The following is a 19,364-nucleotide window of genomic DNA, read 5'->3' on the forward strand; positions in this document are numbered from 1 at the left end:
CTGATTCATGGTTTAGAGGGTTGATTTACTATCAGTAAGGTTAACAGGTAAGGTTACCTTAATTAATCGATATTGTAGGATACAGCAGATTATTTTAAAAAGAAGAAGAGAAGAAAATACAAAACGATTTAAAAGGAAGCAAGAAACTGCTTTATAATAAAATTAAGAGAACTGAAAGTACAGAATTTGCCAACATGAGAAATAGTAATAGGAAAATGCGATATGATGCAGACGGGATACTAGACGCTTTCAGAGACTATTTTAGGGGACAATTCGGAGATGAAGCTATAGGACGCCAACTGCGATATAGAACACGATTCGTTAGAAAACGTAATTTAGAAAGTCTGTGCCACTGAGGTTAGGGATATAATTAAGAACTTGAAAAACGGTAGGGCTGCCGGGTTAGTAGGTATTACACTGAAATGCTTAAACACGGTGGCGAGAAATGATAAATTTATGTTTCGAAATGGGAGACGTCCTATACGATTGGAAATAAGCGATTATCGTACCAATATTCAAGAGAAAGGGAGACAAAAGGGATTGCAATAATTACAGAGGGATCAGCTTATTAAGCACAGTAAGTAAAATGTTCTTAAAAATACTTATTCGTAGGGTTATGAAAATAACAGAAGAAAAGATTTGGGAAGTTGAAAGTGGGCTTATGCCAGGAAGGGTATGTACGGATCAAATATTTAGCTTAAGGCAAATCAGAGAAAAAAGTTTGAGAGTAGGAAAAAAAAGTTTTCTGTGCATTTGTTGACCTAGAAAAAGCTTTTAACAAGGTAGATAAAAGTAAACTTTGGGAACTCCTGAAAGAGCATGGATCCATACTCTTTCAGGAGTTCCCAAAGTTTCAGAGTAAATACCGTCTACCCTGGCAGCCTTATCGTTTTTCAAGTTCTTAATTATATCTCTAATCTCAGTGACACAGACTTTCTCAATTGAGTTTTCCATCGAATCGTGTTCAACATCGCAGTTGTGGTGTCCTATAGCTTCATCTCCGAATTGTCTGCTAAAATAGTCTCTGAAAGCCTCTAGTATTCCGTCTGCATCATATACCATTTCCCGCCTACTATTTCTCATGTTGACAAATTCTGTACTTTTGTTTCCTTTCATTTTTTTATAAAGTAGTTTCCTGCTTCCTTCAAAGTCGTTTTGTATTTTTATCTCTTCTTCTGCTCTAATTGTATCTCTACGTTCCTTGACTAATCGTTCGAGTATCCTGTTTTCGCGTCTATAATCATTTCTACGTCTATTTCTTTCCTCATTGCGAACACCTGCGATGTTCAAAGTTCTCTTGTACTCTTCTCTCTTTGCTTTTTGGGCAGCCTGAATTTCATCATTCCACCACGCATCACCAAACATTCTTCCTACCACTGCGGTACCACACACTTCGATCGTACATCTAACAAGGATATCCCGTAACATTGTCCAGGTGCCCTCTATATCTTTGTTTTTTTATACGGTCCTCCCATATTGCCCTATCTATGCTTTCGATTATCTTATTTTGGAAATCTATTCGCACATCCGGTTTCTGTAGGTTCTCAATTTTGATTCACGTTCGTTTTGCTTTCTTGGGTCTCTTTTTTCTCCAACCCCGACCTAACTTAATTTTTGAGATCAGAAGATAATGGTCAGTATTGCATTCAGGACCCCTCACGACCCTTGTATCTTTGACTAATTCTCTAATTCTTTCATCCGCAACAACAAAGTCAATTATACTGCGGCTATTTCGTTTAGACCAGGTGTACATGTGGATCATTTTATGCCTAAACCAAGTATTTGTAATAAACAGACCCCTTTCTAAGCATAGACCAACTAATTTATCTCCGCTATAGCTTGTTCTTGGATCCCCAAAATTACCTAATACTCTTTCTGTATCCTGATTTTGGATGCCCACCCATCCGTTCATGTCTCTTCATTCAAGGAGTTAGACAAGGATGCGTTATGTCTTCATGGTTATTTATATTATTCATAGACAAGTGTTTGCAAATGGCTCTTTTGGACAAAGAAGCTAGAAACAGTCAGGGTACGTGGGTTAGCGTTCGCAGATGATAAGGTTTGTTATGGCAGAGTCAATCGAAAACTTACAAAGAATGTTGAATAAACTGGATGCAAGCATGAAGAGCATGGGCCTCAAAATTAACGCAAATAAAACAAAAACTATAGTGTTTGAAAGAAAGAGTGAGAAAACACTATGTAATTTTTATTAAATGATGAGAGAATTGAACAAGTTGATGAGTTCGTATACATTGTTAGCTTATTTACTAGGGGCGGGAAGATAGATGAGAAATTAGATAGATGCATAAACGAAGGTAAGAAGGCTATTGGTAGAGTAGGGCCCCTTATCAGAAGTAAAAATATATCAAATCAAGCAAAAGTGGCAGTGCAGAGTAAAATTAACGCAATTGACAGATTCAATCGCATAATATGCAGGAAAACTCTGATAGACAAAGTGAGTAACGAGATACGGTAGACCCGTTTATTGCAAGGCTTCTGAATTTTAAATGCTGATAGAAGCACTTTATTATTTTTCAGCAGAATTCAAATTCAAATTAATTTTTCGCGGCTGAACACTATTGTAAAAAATAATTAATACACTAAATTTTGATAGTAATCACGAAACAAATCTCTGACAGATAATTATACCGCTAAAATATGTGGTGTGTTGTCTGTTAAAACAAAAAACAATCTACTCGCCGTGTCGAATTCACAATAGTCAAATTATCATTAAATACTCATGATTAATAAAAAGTACTCTTGCATATCGGTTATATAAAATATTTTTCTTTTGTCAAGCATCATCATTTTATTTTCCTTATTGTAATTCTCCTGAAAAATAATAAAGTGCACATTTCCGCATTCAAAAGTTCCCGTCAACTTCCAATTAGCTACTGAAATAGGTGCTGCCCCCAGCGTACTGCGCACGCTAGAGATATCCGCGTTCTGACACAACTGTCTTCAGTTTAAAATCAACCCAGTCCCGCCTTTTCAGCTATTGGTTTACCAAGAGATGTGAAAGTAGAGAGAGGGGGTAAGGTATCCCGAGATACACGGGTCCCGAATCTGGCAGTAGACATGTCCTGCGATAAACGGGTCCTGCAATAAATGGGTCTTTACTGTAATTCTCAAAGAATGTGGTGCAGAAGAGACGCTAGTAGACACATGGGAAAGAAATCGTTTTATACGCTATTATATAAAATAGCCTATTAGACTATTAATAAACCTAATAGACCATTATATAAAAATATTCTCGTTATCTGCCGCTGTTCGCAGAAAATTTCTTTAACTTACATAATACTCACGACATGTCTTGCTTATTAAAGGCAGAATTTAACAAAAAATGGACGAAAAATGTTTAAAAATTTGAAAAAAGCTAAGAAACTTGATCAAAATAAAGAGAATGATAAATATCTATGTTCAGTCAAAAGTTGTAGACATTGTAAGAAACCATTTCGTGTTTTCTGATACTTCAGAAGTGTGTAAAATATCAGGTGGTATAGGGCAAACTTGCTCACTGGCTATTTCATTTTTTGTGTAATTAATTATCTCTTTGCGTTATTAGATTGTTACATTGTATTTTACCGTCTGCACAGCTAGATATTTTCAAGAGGAATGCAATGGTACACTTGGTTTTTCGATCTGATGCATACTTTTTTTATAACAATTGCAGAAAGATAACAAATGGCGTAATTGTTTAACAAATTGTTGAAAACAAGTAAAATGTAAACCGAGATATTTCCGAGACAAATCCAGAGGTGTTTTTACTTTTTTGATATAACCCTTAGTTTTTTTTAAATTAATGCCACAAGTTTGAAATCCATAGAAAATATACGAAATATTTGAGATAAATCCCGTCGCAGCTCGTTAGATTTTCGTGTAATGCCGCGATTGTTGGTTCTCACGCTTCGCGCTCGATTTTGTATTTACCTCGCGCTACGCGCTCGGACTTTGTGTTTTTTGCATATTCGCGCTGGGTCTTTGCATTTCTCCCACATTCATGCCTTTCAAAATGAAAGAGCAACGAAAGGACAACTTTAATTTTGCGATTGTAAACTCTCTTTTGTTAAAGCTCTTTTGGATTGAGCGAACACATTCTCATCACGTATCTCATGCTTCGCACTTGATTTTGCCCAAAATGTAAAATTTCCTACATTATACTCAAAACTTTTGTATCAAATATAATACATTTTTCATGTACCTCTTCCTGGAATTGGGTATTTAGATTTTGTAAAATAAAGTACAAATGGTATTTATCATGATTACTTTAATATTTGTTTCTTATTTTGCGTTAAATTTTGTTCTTAGTTGCGCTGAAACATATATCATTTACTATATGTATATCATTACAATTCACAATGTGTTTGGAAATTCACGTGCCTTGTATCGTACTCGAATATAATTTTTTTTATTTTCCGTGTTGTTTTTCATAAATAAAACAAAAACTACTTATCCTACAAAAAAGTAATTCCTGAAAAATTTGATATTCTTTTTTAGGTACACAACTTTTGTCAATCTCTTTTCGTATCTTGTTTTGTTTTTCACAAAATAGAGATATTGCTTTTCCATTAGTTTTTTTTACGATAGTAAACATTTTTCTTTTATTGACTTTTTCCCATATCACGCTTTGCTTAGCTTCAAATATTAATTTTCGTTTATTTTTTTGGATTTTGAAAATGCTATAGCTTAAGTAATTTTTATTTTATCCAAAAAAGTAATGAGGATAAATTCTTCATATTTTGATCTACTATAAATAGCTGTAGAAACAGATTTCAAATATTTATAAAAAGTGGTCTCAAAAATTTTCAAAATGTCCTGACTTTAAAATTTCTTCAAAAAATCTGGTTAACGACGTCTTCCTTTTTTTCATATCCATATAAAGTGCTGCAAAGGGGAATCTAATCGAATAATTCCTTCAAATGTTACCCAGATTATAGACTTCAACGAAAAAACGACCACGACGACAGACACCGACGTAAAAACTATTTTTTCTGACCCGGGGGGGGGGGGTCTCCAAACGTCGACATTGGATGGAATTTTTCACATAAAACCAATAGCTTCTCATTAGGATGAGAATGTAATAATTCATTATTTTGTGTGCGATCAAAATTTGAATGTTCGATTTGTGTGTGTGTGTGTGTGTTTATGCGTTAGCAGCTATGGTTTTATGAAATATTAAAAGCATACAAGAGTAACAAAAGCTGGACTGAAACGAGTAAGAACGGCACATCACAAGAAACACTATTTTATTTGTGATAATGATGGAAGAGGGGAGAATTGCACAAAGCTATTCACTTCATTATTATAGACAAATTATTTGAAATTATACAATGCCGAACATTTACAGTAAATTTCGCGGCTTCTATTGAGCCACAAAGAGATAAATAATTCTTTTTAAATATATAAGCCGTGAAGGGACATCACAAAGATTACATAGTCAGGATTCGGCGACAGATTGGCTTTACTCCAAAAGCCGCTCGAAATGCACTTTTCGAGAATGCAGGTACGAAAATAGAATGTGGATTCGAACCAAGCTTTTTGACTATCTTTTGTGATGTTGAGTTCGTTCATTCTAATATTACTTGATTTCATATTCTTAATTTTTAATTCCTTTTTAATAATTACAATAGAAAAGGAGAGAAAGAAAACGTATAATTTTTAAAAGTCTTCTAAGCTTAATAAAATATGCTAATGAAAATACGGATACCAATGTTTGATCCGGTTTCATCGTTGAAAAAAAAATGAAAGTTATCTAAATTTCAATCTTTTTCAACTACTTGTGTGTGTGTATGTTAATAAGTGAGTGTTACTTTAAGTTTGAAAACACTTGGAAACATTATTTTCAACTTTTGTTCGCGATGTACTTAGAAAGGTCCTTATCTATTAGGAGACTATCTGGGGTGACCAAATTTTTGGTTCATTCAAATAAATTTTAAAAACAAATATAAATTAACGTACGTTTTCATCCGGCAAATTTCGTTTCTTCAACGAAAAAAAATTTTAGGAAGCACAATCACTGCTGATAAAGCCACCAATGGATAGTAAAATTTAAATTGTTTTAAGAGATGCTGGAAAACTCTTAACAAATTATGAAAGCGTGGGTTTCCAAATAAAATTTTTTTTTAATGTTGGCTTATTGATAAAATAATAAAACAAAAAAAACGAAATCTTTATTTGTTTATAAAGCCTACTCAAATAAATAATATGTATTGTCATCTGATATAGTTTCTCAAGAAAAACAGGGTCATTTTTAATAATCGTACTTTAACGTAGTGTTGCAACGTTTTTTGAATTAGTTACTTAACTTAAAAATTTCTATTAGTTATATTTGCGATATTTTCTTAGCCACTCAAGAACATTTATCATTTTTATCAACAATTTTTATAAACAAATTTAGTTAATTAGTATATGTGTGCATCGGAATTTTTTCTTTTCTTTGAAATCATTGATTTTTATGTGAATTATAACAATGTTGTACAAAAGAGTTCCACTTTTAGGAATTTTTTATATTTTCAACTTCCTTAATTTTACCTTTGTATGATTCATAGTCTATACCTATGCCCAAAAAAAACCTCTTTAAAGACTGCAATTTTGACGATTGGTAAAAAAGCTGGGATATTGCGATGAAATACGTTTTGATATTAATATAGCCAATTGCAGTGATGCTCAAATAAGTTAATTTGTTTGTATAAATTGTTTATAACAATAATACATGTTCTTGGATGGAAGTCAGTTGTGCTCAAGTTAAATTCTTTAGATGAAAGGAAATGATTCAGCAGAAATGATAAATTTTCTAGGCATATAATTGCCAAATAATTCAATTGGTTTATAAAATATGTTTATACAGTGACAAATGTTGGTCCGTCGAACTGTTACATGTGCCGTTCTTATTCTTCACATGGAAATGAATGATTTCACAGAAAAGAAATGTTTTCGATGCACTGATAAGCCAATAAAGTGAATTTGTTTATAAAAATGACAAATGTTTTTGAATGGCAGTCTATTGTATACAAATTTTTATTATTTAGACCAAATTAAATGATCCCACAGAAAACAACTTTTCTATGCATATAAATGCTAAATAAGTGAATTTGTTTATAAAAATGGTTTAAAATATTAAGTATTATTCTTGATGGGTGCTTGTTCGCAATTAGAAATTTATTGTTAACATTTCTTTAACAAAGTTTATTACTTATTAAATATACTAAATGATCTCATTAAATATACTATTATTAAAGTAAGTATTACATTCAAATTCTGAAAATGCAGCTTTTAATAGTATACGTATTAATTTGTTTATAACAAATAACAAAATGCAGAATATTTATCTACAAGTTACAATTTTATTCAACCAAAATAAATTGACTAATTCTATACATTTTTGAAGAAATGTCAATGAATGGGGCCAAGTAAATAACGCAAATATAACCAATTGAAATTTTTAAGTTTAATAACAAATGATGTATTAATGGCATGTGATACTTAGAAAATTATTGATTTTACCAGTTTTAGATTCCCCCGGCTGTTTTCCTAGAATAAGAAATATTTTGTCTTCAAAATCGTGGGGATGATAGCGAACATGCTAACGGACGACTTTTTGTAGGTTAATTCAAACAAATTTAATTTTGCTAAATTTGATGTGTGTATATTTCGAGTTGATGTGCGTTACAATTCTCCCGAGCGTTACTTCCAAACTACACAATGTTTTGACCGAAAACTTTGGGATTTACAAATAAACATAGTAACTAATGTCCAGGAACTAACCCTTTTTGCAGGCAATAAAAAAAGTTTACTTCATAAATAATTTCCAAATTATCGGAATCACAGAGCTGAAAAACGACCCTCACCTCAAAATAATGCACATGCATACAATTTTTATTTGGCACAATACTTTTTTGTCGTTGTTTTTATCCCTCAAGAAATAGTCCGGGGACTCAGTTATGATATTTTAGAGCATCTCCGAATTCAGTTTTTTAAATTTTCATTTTTGTGGAAAAAAAGACGGGAGAATGGTACCCGATTGACCACACGACGAAACATCACATGTCCTTAACATGCACTGATCTGCCTTGACTTTTGAATCTTTAATTATATTTTTAATCTTTAAATTATCTGTCACCATGATCGATGCTGTTTTTAGATATCCTAAGTTCTCTCTTTTCATTAGCGATCTTTTCTGCATGTGATTCGCCAGACAAAACAGTACACCGCCTTCAGCCAGTCCAGTCTCAGAAGTCATGGTAATACTCAGGCAAGTTTGCCTCTTTGCCAAAGAACAAAACTCCAGAGCTTCCACTCCCGTTTGCTCTGCCAGCCCCCTCACTACAATATTATTCCTGTCATTTCCCCGCATCCTTTTCACGTAGGTCCATACCCCTTTTTTATTTTTCCGGAGCATCTTTGATAAGAGTTAGCCCTTCCAGTGCATCTGTCAAGAAGTTGGAGTTTGGATCTCCTCTGTTTGGGGCCTTCAGTCATCCAATTCTTCAAGGCCACCATCGAAGTTTCCAAGCAGTCTACTTTTTTCTGTAGAACGTCCATTCTTTCAGTACAAAGTCCAGTGGCTAGTTCATTAACGTTGTCGACAGGTGCATCAGTTCCCACCACCGGCTGTACTTTGCCGGTCATTGCGTCCCGCCAATTGTCCAATTGTTTTAACTCGCGAGCCCACTACTTTTTTAGCCTGCCTCCACTCGCATTCAGCAGCACCTCCCTCCATTTTTCTTGGCATTTGCCACAGTCAAAACATTCCCTTCTGGTCCCCGCATCTGCGAACTCTTCCGATTCTCCTGAGGTCTCCTGAGTTTCGTCCCATAGATTCACCACTGAACTACCATCCACATCCTCAGGGGTCTCATCTGCCGTTAGACTCATGATCCAAGATGATGATGATTCTAGTGCGTACTTCGGTGCGCCATTCGTTGGCTTCATACTGAATCTGCAGTCGTGTATATTCAGCCATGATCCGGTAATGTGTGATTCCATAGATAGTGGTGAAACAGTAAGTTTGTTATCTGAAACAAATTAAGCGAACTGCCCAGTAGGGCAGAACGTCGCATCTCGCCGCGATGTCGAAATGCGAAAGCGGACGACGAAGCTGGAGGGGAAGTGGTACCCGCACTTACTTATGCGCGGGTACTCCCTCCCCCTCCAAAACCGTCACGCGTGGGCTCACATAGGCGGAAAGTTTGAAGCTTTGCTTATAGAAAAGTTTTTTTTTTATATCCGGAGGTTGGATTTTTTAAGAAATTTAAAAACGTGAGAAACCACCCTAATGGAGGGATAAGCAAGGAATTGATTGCTATGGAATGGCGGTGCACATTTAAGTGCCTTCGAAAGACCCTTAAGAAGGCTAGGACGGAAAGCATTAAATCTGCGACATTGCCAGAGGACGTGTTCAAAGTCTTCGTCTATTTGAGGGTTGCAAGTGCAACTAGACGAGTCTATGATGTTCTTACGTGCTAGGCTAGCTCTGAGCGAGTGGTGATTACTTCTCATGCGACAAAGGGATACAATCCCTTCCCTTTTTTACAAGGAAATTGGAAAACCAGGGTTTTCTGTGGGTTTTGTAAAAGTGATTTGTGTAAAATGTACCAAAACGCTTTCCTCCTGTTTGAGAATAGTCTTGAAAAATTGTATTGAGTTTTTCTCGAAAAGAGCTAACTAAGTCCGATGGGGGAGCCCTATGTTTAGGAGGGAGGCATTAGAACTGGCGGATTTGGCGGTTAAGTCTGCGAGCTCATTTCCCGAAATTCCCTTATGGCCTGGTACCCATGCTAGGGTAATATTACATTTTAGTGCGATAAGGGAGGCAAGACTGTTTCTGATCAGGAAGATAAGGTGAGATTTAATTTTACTGGGGTTAGTTGAAGAGACACTTTCTAAGACACTTAACGAGTCCGTAAAAATAACAACTTTTTTAAATTTATACTTTATAATAAAATCTAGTGTATATAAAATGGCTATTGCTTCAATAGAGAAAATGGATGCAGAGTAATTAATTTTCCATGAGTGTGTAAATTGCCCAGCGGGGCAAACCGAGGGGTAGCCCGCAGATTTGCGATCTTGAGACTTTGAGCCGTCCGTATAGAAAATCAAGGAGTCTCCAAACTACTCAATAGCATTCTGGAAGAAAGATGGTGGGTCAGGAGAATTTTGAGTTAGAAAACCTATTTGAACGTTTATTTGAGGAGAGAAAGTATGATCACTGTATGGAAATTCAAAGAGGGGATGGTGGAAAGATCTGCGTAATTGGGCCATAAGATTCCGGGTGTTCTTAAAGGCTGCTATGAGTGTAAAAATGTTTGTGATTCTATGAGGGTTGTTTTTATGTGTGCTATTCCAAAGGTCCTCAAGCTTGTTCGTTAGGGGGTGACTAAGGTTTGCGAACGTCTTTACGATATCTTTTTTGGCTAGAAAACTGAATCGAAATTTAAGGGGGGGGGGGGGTTCACATGTTTCTGCTAAAATTACTTTTATAGGGGTACTTGTCCTATAGCCTACTGCTAATCTCAGGGCTTGGTTTCTAATTTTTTCTAATTTATCAAAGAATGTATGGTTTTGGAATGTGTAAATATGAGAACCGTAGTCTAAACAACTTCTGATGAGAGAGTCATAAATCGTTATCAGAGTATATGGGTGGGCACCCCATCACACGCCTCTCAAGATTCTTATGATATTTAGGGTTTTTCTGAGTTTATCAATTAAAAACTTAAAGTGTTCATTGAACGAAAGTGAGTAATCCAGAATAATTCCTAAAAATTTGACGTGTAAGGAGGGCTTAATGAAACAGTTATTAAGATTTAATGTATATATGGGGTCATCCAAATTCAATTTTATTTTGTTAAAAATATCTGATTTTGTTTTCTCAGGGCAAATTTCTAATCCACGTCCATATAAAACTTCTGCAAATGCAATTAAGCATTGTTGGAGAGATGTGATGCAAAGTCCGGGATCACTGGATCTAAATAAAATTACTATATCATCTGCAAATTCGAATATGATACACCCCGCCGGCAAAAGTCGATGGAGCTAGCGAGTATACACTGAATACATTATGGGACTCAGAATGCAACCCTGGGGAAGGCCCACTGTGCTTATTCTAGGTTCAACTAATTCCACATTGATATTAAAATAAATGTTCTTGCATGAAATAGAGTTGTACATTTGTAGAGAGTTGTAGGGTGATTACGCTGGGAAAAGTCACTTTTAAATCTAAAAAAAGACCTGCTATGACCTCACCCTTGACAAATCCCGTCCGAATTTCCGTGGAAAGTAGGGCCAGATTATCCGCGCAAGATTTACTTTTCCGGATACAGAATTGTGTAGGGAAGAGATAAAAGTTATGCTCAAAGTACCAATTAAGTCTATTGTAAATTAGTTTTTCCATTAACTTGAATAAGCAGGAGGCTAAGGAAATTGGTCTAAATTTTCCTGGCGTTGACTTAGGAATAAAAAATAACAAAAAAGTGTTCCAGGAAGGTGGGAAGGAGCCAGACAATAAGATGTCGTTATAAATTTTTAAAAGAATGGTATTAGCTTCTGAAAGAAAGTGACTAATGATATTATTATCAATTTTATCTAATCCGGGAGAAGATTTAATTTTTAAGGAAGAAATGGCTATAGTAAGTTCATTTTCAGTGAATGGAGACTCAAGGAACTGGTTGGTCCTAAAGTCACTGGGAAATCTATCATGGAAAACAGTATAAGGACATCTCAGCTGCGAGATCGTCTAGTTTTGAAATCACGCTGCTATCTGCCGAGCAGGACGCGTTTGCTGGCCGAGTGAATCTATTTTTAAATGTCTTAATGACTCTCCATATTCTGGAGATAGATGATGTTCTGTCAAGTAATTCGCAAAAACTTTGAAAGGACTTTCTTCTGGTTTCATTGAGGGTGTGTTTAGCTTTAGCTGTAAGTTTTTTATAATTTAAATAGTTTAGATAGTTAGATCGTTTTCTAAATTTGATAGAAGCTTTACGCCTATCCTTAATAGCATTGTCGCATGCTTCATTCCACCAAGGAGCTGGAACGAAAGGTTTGTTTTTAAATGGGTGGCCATGAGTTGGTTGTTTGGAAGTGGCTAAGGGTACCCCAGATGACAAGATAGCCCCATCCACGCATTCAACAAAAGAATTATAGCTAGAGATGGGATCCGATGTGGGTGGAAGAATGTCATTCACCCTGGACTCTACGAGATTTTTTAAATTGGAAGAAAAGGACGGCCAGTTGATTCTTTTCAAGTTATATTTGTGTGAATAATAGTTGGAAATAGGTACTTGCACACCCAGCCTAGTGACCACTGGGTAATTGTCAATGCCTAGGGCGTCGTCCCATACGTCATGTGCACAAAAGGTAAAAAGTTGAGGGCTTATAAAAGTAAGGTCCAAAATCGAGGGAGATTCATCTGGACGATTAACATAAGTTGACTTCCCATTATTTAAATAAATAAAGTCTAAATCATCAAGGGCTGCACAAAGTGCTTCGCCATTTTAACAAACCCGGGTACTACACCATAGACTGTGATGTGAATTAAAATCCCCGATAATAAGAACGTTATTCGGATTGACATCGTTAACTGATTCTAAAAATTTTTTCCAGGTATTTTCTGAAATTCTTCCGCCGACACAGGGGACCCTGTAAACGGAAACTATAAGAAGTTGACCAAGTGAAGTGTCAATAGATATAGAAAGAGTTTCTAGGCTGTTTTCAATGTTAAGTATAGAGGATACCCTTGAGAAGGTTATACCCCTTCTAATTGCAATTGCCAAACCGCCGCGGCTGTTGGCAGCCTTGTCAGCTCTAATGATGTTAAAATCTCTATTTATGGAGAATGATTTATCAGGCTTTAGATATGTTTCGCACAGTAAAAGAATATCAAAGTCCTTCGAAATAGTTGCGAGATCACTTCTTTTGTTTGTTACGCCGCGACAGTTCCATTGCATAATTCGCAAACCATCGACTTGTGCCATACTAGGGTTGTAAAAGATTTGTAGAGAGAGAGAGGGGATACTTGCAGAAAGGAAATTAATTAAGTTGTGGCATTCCTCTGTTTTTGGGCAATTACCAGAGGAAAGAACGCTGATGAAATTTGTGAGCATTAAAAGTAGATTGCCAATAATTGTAAGTAAGTTCGATGATGAGGAGACTAGGGAGCTGGGAGGGGGAGATGGGGGGGGGGAGAAGGAGTGAAAGCAGAGTAGGAGTGTTCGGAAGGATTACAATTTGGATTTTTAGCAGAATCGGGTTGGTTAGGGGAAGCAGAGGAGCTTCCTTTGTTAAGTGTCCCTAAAGGGCGTAGAGCCGTTGCTGAATGTCTGTTGTCTGTTGTTAGTTTCTGTTTGCTTGTAAGCGTCGTAAGTCTGTGTTCCGGTGATCGTGTCAGTACTGTTAAAGTCAGAGTGGTCCATAAGTTCAGAGTCATTGTCCTTTGGGAGGGGTTGAGAAAGAGCGTTTGTAATGTCACTGTCCTCTGTCTTGTGTCGTTTCGATCTCCTCATCGTAAGGAGGCATTCGGCGCCTTTAAAAACATCTCGGGTTGGTTTGCTGTGGGGATCGGTGTTTTGATTACTCACCAGGGGGTCTGTTGGGTCCTTGTTTGAGGCCATGCCTTCATCTAAGAAAGTTCCCGCGCAAAGTTGTGAGCCCGCGCACGGCGCGCCGGCCGCTTTAAAGGTTATGCTGTTTGAAAGAAGAGCTTTTCTTTAGCGTCCAGGCAAGTAACACCGATAACAGATGGCTTCTTGATAACAATTAAGAAGCCGAACTCTCTCGGGGAGTACCCACTCAATTCGAGAGAGCGCCACACTCGGAAAACTCGAAAAACTTACCTCGTATTCCATGATCCAAGAAAGCATGGTCCCGCCAGGCGCAAGTAAAAAAAGTCAACCAATGAGGCGGCACTCCTAGGCCGCCCCGACCTTGCTGACATCTTGAATCGAGTTCGGGCTGCGTTGGCAGTAGGCTTCCCCTTCCATTCGCGCCAATGCAGCAAGTATGGTGGGGAGCGTCCGGTCACTACAAGTCGAACGCAGGGTTGGACACGTAATTCACTCCAGGTAATTTACGTGGATTTCTACATTAATTTACGATGTAATTTACGTCCGAAGTTTTCTACATTGTGTAAATTAATGTAAATTACGTCGATGTGAAACTTGGAAATATTTCGATGGCTGTGATTTGTCTAATCTGACATAAGTACATAACCTCTGCTTGTGTGTTTTGTGGACTGTGGACGGTTGCTTGCCGGTCGTTCTGCAATTATAATTTAAAATTTTACAAATTAAGGCAAGATGAATAGGCAAAGTTTCCTGAAAAAAAGAAATAAAAAAATATCAGCAAACATTTATCAGTGATGACTACAATAATGTCAATAACACTAATCAATAACACCGGCACACAAAAAAAGTGGTCTGGCCGACAGACTACGCTAGCATATCTAGCATATCTAAACAGCGACTTTTCAGGTATATTTTTGCAAAAAAATATATATTTTCTCGCCCGGTGGACGTAACCAACATACTTATATGTCTTTTAGGTCGCTAAATTTGAATCTGAGGCCCAAATAACCAATTTGGCTTATACTTTTTCGAAAATCGCAAAAATAGACGTTAAATCGGCGAATACAGCGATTTTTCTTGTATACTTGTGCAACAACAAAATTTTTCATGCCCGGTAGTCTAAATCAGCATATCCATATGTTTTTGGGGTTACTGATTCTAAAACCGGGGTTCAAATAACAACGGCGTCGACGTAGTAAATTCTGTTCCCTTTGGGGTGCTTTATTATCGTGAGTCCCTTGCCTCTCACGCTTATAGGGTCCTTTTATTTTTCTTTATATCGCTTATATCGGACCCTTTTGTCCTCAAAAGACCTACGTAGTGGGTTTCGCTTTCGTTTGGTACATTGATTGACTGGATCTCGTTTTAAACTCCAACAATAGTCAGCCATCATGTTGATATCCCAACATCCCTGATACCGCCTCTCCATCTCTTTTATATCCTGATGGAAACGTCCACCTTGCTCTTCGCTAAAGTCTCCTAGGTTGTCTGGAAACTTATTTATAAGCGAATGAAGAAAATGTAGCTTCAAATTCATAAGGCAGCCTAGTTAACCAAAGTTTGTAAATAAGTTTTATTTACAAAAAACCTACTATTGCCATGCAAGGAGACTAACGCAACTTAAAAACCCCCAAACGTGAGACGCAAAGGGAATCTACAGTGAACGACAATCCCATTCAAAGAAGGTAAAGGTTTAAATGTTTTTGTCGATCTTATGTCTAATTTTGCGTTTTTCGATCAAATATGAGCCAACTGGGATATTTGAACCTCAGATTCAGAATCAGTGACCCCAAAAACACAAGGATATACTGGATAAGTCCACCGGGGATGAAGATATATATTTTTTTGCAAAAATATGCACGAAAAACCGCTTTTTTCGTCGATTTTACCTCTATTTTTGAATTTTTCGATCAAATATGAGCCAACTGGGTTATTTTGATCCCGGATTCGGATTGAGCGACCCCATAAACATGAGTCCACCGGGCGAGACAATATATTTTTTCTTTGCAAAAATATACCTGAAAAATCGGTGTTTTTGTCGATTTCACGTATATTTTTTTGTTTTTCTGAAAAATACGAGCCAACTTGCTTATTTAGACACCGAATTCGAATTCAGCGACCCCAAAATCATATAGATATGCTAGTGTAGTCTGTCGGACAGACTACTTTTTTTGTGTGCCGGTGTAATTAGTGGTTTGAAAGTAAAATGATATGATCTAGAAATATTTTATGAATAAAGAGTAATTGTATGATAAATTAAACTTTCATTACCTTAAATGTAATTCACGGCAAAAGCAACTGTATTTAATATAGTTATAAAGATACCTTTTTATTGGTATTAACTTCGTGATAACATCTACACGTCATTAATTTATTATAATCTTAAAAAATATTTGAACGTGTACTAATTTATGAACAATTCTTTCGAGTGTAGGTTAGAATATAATTGAAGTATTATAATAAATATAATATATAATAATGATATAATATAATTGCAAAAATTAATAATAATTCCACACTATTTATATACCTATGACCTAGAAGGCGTTTGTAACCATCGTTCGTCAATAGCTTATCGTAAAATAGGCACTTAACTACCCTTTTGTCTATATTTTAAAATTTTGCTTTCACTTTCTCAAAACTTAAGTGTTTTTATGGGTTATTTGGAATCCTCGTAGAAATCTTCTTTCTCGTGGTTTTAACGGTTTCTTAATTTAATATCTAGAATCCTTTCTACGTAAATTATTCATTTAGGCAATTTATTTGAGGTAACCCTGGTCGCACGTATTTGAGCATCGAATTAGCGGAACTCCCGTGTAATCACTCGTAGAGCGGTCTGCTTCGTTGGTGGGAAGGAATTCTTCCCCTCTTCCCACCCCCGTGTCGTAAACCTCGCTTTCCGCCATATTCCTAACATCGAGGGAAAGTTACTCACTTCCATAATCACTCCGTTACTAAGAGAAGAAAAACAATCTCCGAAAAAATTATTATCTCCACGCGTTCAGAAGACACTTGGAAAACATCTTCATCACAAATCGCGTTTCTAGATTAAAGATAACCGTTAACCAGAGCAAAAAATTACGGACCGACGTCAAACTGCGACTCACTCGTTGCGATCGCAGTGCCCTCTCCGTTCATTTTATTATTTTTTATTTAGAGAATGTTTTTACTCTCATAATTTTTGTTTTAAGTAGAAAATAGTCACAAGGATCAATTGTTTGAGTGTCTGCGTACTATGAATAACCTTACATATAATTATTAAATCTTGAAAAAATTTGGTTTCAAACATTTTGAAAATGCGCTTACTTTTTGAATTTTCATGCAAAATAGGCGGTTTTACGAACTCGTTCTTTCTGTTTAGGCCTTAAAAAGGGGGACCACAAAGGGGGTCTCAAAACGTTGAGATTTGATGAAAACCAACAAATTGAAATTTCACATAAAACCAATATCTTCTCATTAGGATGAAAATGTAAAAATTGTAAATCGAATAAAAATTACCAAAGTTATAAGTGGTTGTTCACATGAAACTACCCAAAAGAGGTTTCCTGGTAATAGAATGAGATTTTGGTGGAGTATGGGAAATTTCTTTCACACCTTTGTTCTTAGTTTTATTAGAAATACAACTTGTACTAGGTCTTCAGAAAAGTGCCTGCACGTTTTTTTGTCACATCGTGTAATAATTAAACATTTCATTACAATTTTATAAAAAGTGATGGCAGTCTAGCTATTGATGTGCGAATAGAAAGTATGAATAAAAGAAATCCTGGAAAAAAAATAGAAGTGTCCAGACTGTTTTTCAGTTTGAGTGGACAATTAAAATTAAGATTTAAAATTACAGTCACGAAGAAAGAAACTTATCCGATGTGATTTGGTTTAGGTAATTGATTTTATTTTGTATTTGCGGTTTAGTATTATTTTATGCTTTTGGTTCTAGGTTGGTCTTATTAATGGAAAATTCAAATACCTCACGGCCGAGACTTTCGGCTTCAAGATCAATGCAAACGGCGCCAGTTTGAAAAAGAAACAGCTCTGGACTTTAGAAGGTAGTGAACACCAGGTCTTCCTACGCTCACACCTTGATCGGTACCTGGCCGTCGATCAGTTCGGCAATGTCACGTGCGAATCTGAAGATCCTTCGGATCCAGGCTGCGCCTTTCAAATAATGCTGGCAGCCGATGGTAAATGAGTCTCCTTATCGTCTTCTATTGTTAATCCTTTCTTTCTTTTTTGATGTGTTGGATTTTCAGTGATATGAATTCCAAAAGTTTAATATCGACACTGGTGACTGACAGTAGGATGGTCCGTATTTTTCAACTGGGAACCATCGGTGGAAATTGCTGGACTAAAACTGCCGGACAGTACGCTAAAAAATTCTTTAATATTTTGTTGATCCAAGATGTTGAACTTCAAGAATCTTTGAACTAAGGAGTATCGACTAAGAAAATTTCATTATGATCTAATAAAAATTTATGTACAAGTTGAAGTATCAAATTCAATCAAACTGAAATTCTCCTTATTTATCCTCCACAGCTCAGAAATTCTAACAATTCACAATCTTAGATTCCACACAATAGGCAAGAATTTTTTAGCGTAATCCTTGATAGTCCAAGTGATATATTCCAAGCGGCACACTTAAACTTTGTTTAAATAGATCATTTGCATTTGTAAATATTTTTATTTTTAACTTTAAGATCAAAGCAATTAATAAGAATGTTTTCAGTAGTGCCGCGAAAATCTCTCAAATATACGTATTACGTATAAAAAATTTCAAAATTATATATTTCTCTTTTATCATTCCCAATATACACTCCAGTTTAGTCAGTGAGATATTAAAGCGTAGATCTTGAAGATAATCTTTTTGTGTGTCTTTTATCCATAATATTTCTTGAAATATTCCTGAAAAATATTAATTGTAACAAAAAATTTAAATAACCTAGGTAAAAAATACAGCATTTAAAATACATTTGACGCCTTTTATAGCAAAAAACTGCAAAAATTTTTTACACTTAGTCCTAAAAATTTTCTGATGGTAAAAGGAACCTTCTCATAAAATTTCATGCTTTCGTAATAGTTTGATCACAATTTTTAATATCTTTAATGCATCGCTTTGACTATTTTAGTATTTTTAAGCTCAAAATAACAAAATTTTGGTACGATATATTACTTTTATATTTTGCATGGTAGGCTTTGATATAGAACTCGACAATCCAATGGGTCTTGCTTTTATCTTTTTTCTTTTTCTATTTTAATTTCTGTGATCTTTTACGATCATTTGGAATTTTGTTTAAACTGTTTTTTGTGTAGTTTTCTGGAAGTAATTCTGAAATAGAGTTTTTATAGATTAATAGGGACGTTAAAGCCCGGTACTAACCTCAAAATTGAATCGACTCATTTTACTCTATAAATACTAAAATTACATGATTTCTTGATTACTTTGATACACATTTTGACATAGGGCCTACTTCTGTTTTTAATCAGCTCTATATTCGGAGCGAAAAATCGGTAAATTCTAATACTTTTTGTTTTAAACTTTTTTTTTGAATATGCTCGAGTTAAAATCAAAAAATCGCTTTACACAAAAAGTACTGAAATTAGCCGATTTTTCATTCCGAATAAAGACTTGATTCAAGACAGGAATAGGCTCTGATTAACAAAAAAATATTAAGTTCTAGTATTTAGAGAGAAAAATAAAGCGAAGTAATTTTGACGTTAAAGCTTGCCCTACTGATAGAAAATCTCGGAATATTCTTTCGAGAAAAAGCCTGGTCCGTTTCAGGCTATCTGCAGGGTCGATTTAAATGATTT

General features: G+C 35.6%; 1 protein-coding gene across 1 annotated transcript in view; it reads left to right on the plus strand.

Annotated features, from left to right (window-relative positions):
* LOC117170548 (protein singed) overlaps positions 1-19,364 on the plus strand; it is a 131,272-nt gene that overhangs the window by 77,725 nt on the left and 34,183 nt on the right. Inside the window, exon 3 of the mRNA XM_033357357.1 lies at positions 17,494-17,737. Coding sequence (XP_033213248.1) covers positions 17,494-17,737 — 244 coding nt within the window. The remainder of the gene's footprint in view (positions 1-17,493; positions 17,738-19,364) is intronic.

The sequence above is a fragment of the Belonocnema kinseyi genome, chromosome 4 (genome assembly GCF_010883055.1).
Source record: "Belonocnema kinseyi isolate 2016_QV_RU_SX_M_011 chromosome 4, B_treatae_v1, whole genome shotgun sequence".
In the NCBI taxonomy this organism is placed as follows: Eukaryota; Metazoa; Arthropoda; class Insecta; order Hymenoptera; family Cynipidae; genus Belonocnema; species Belonocnema kinseyi.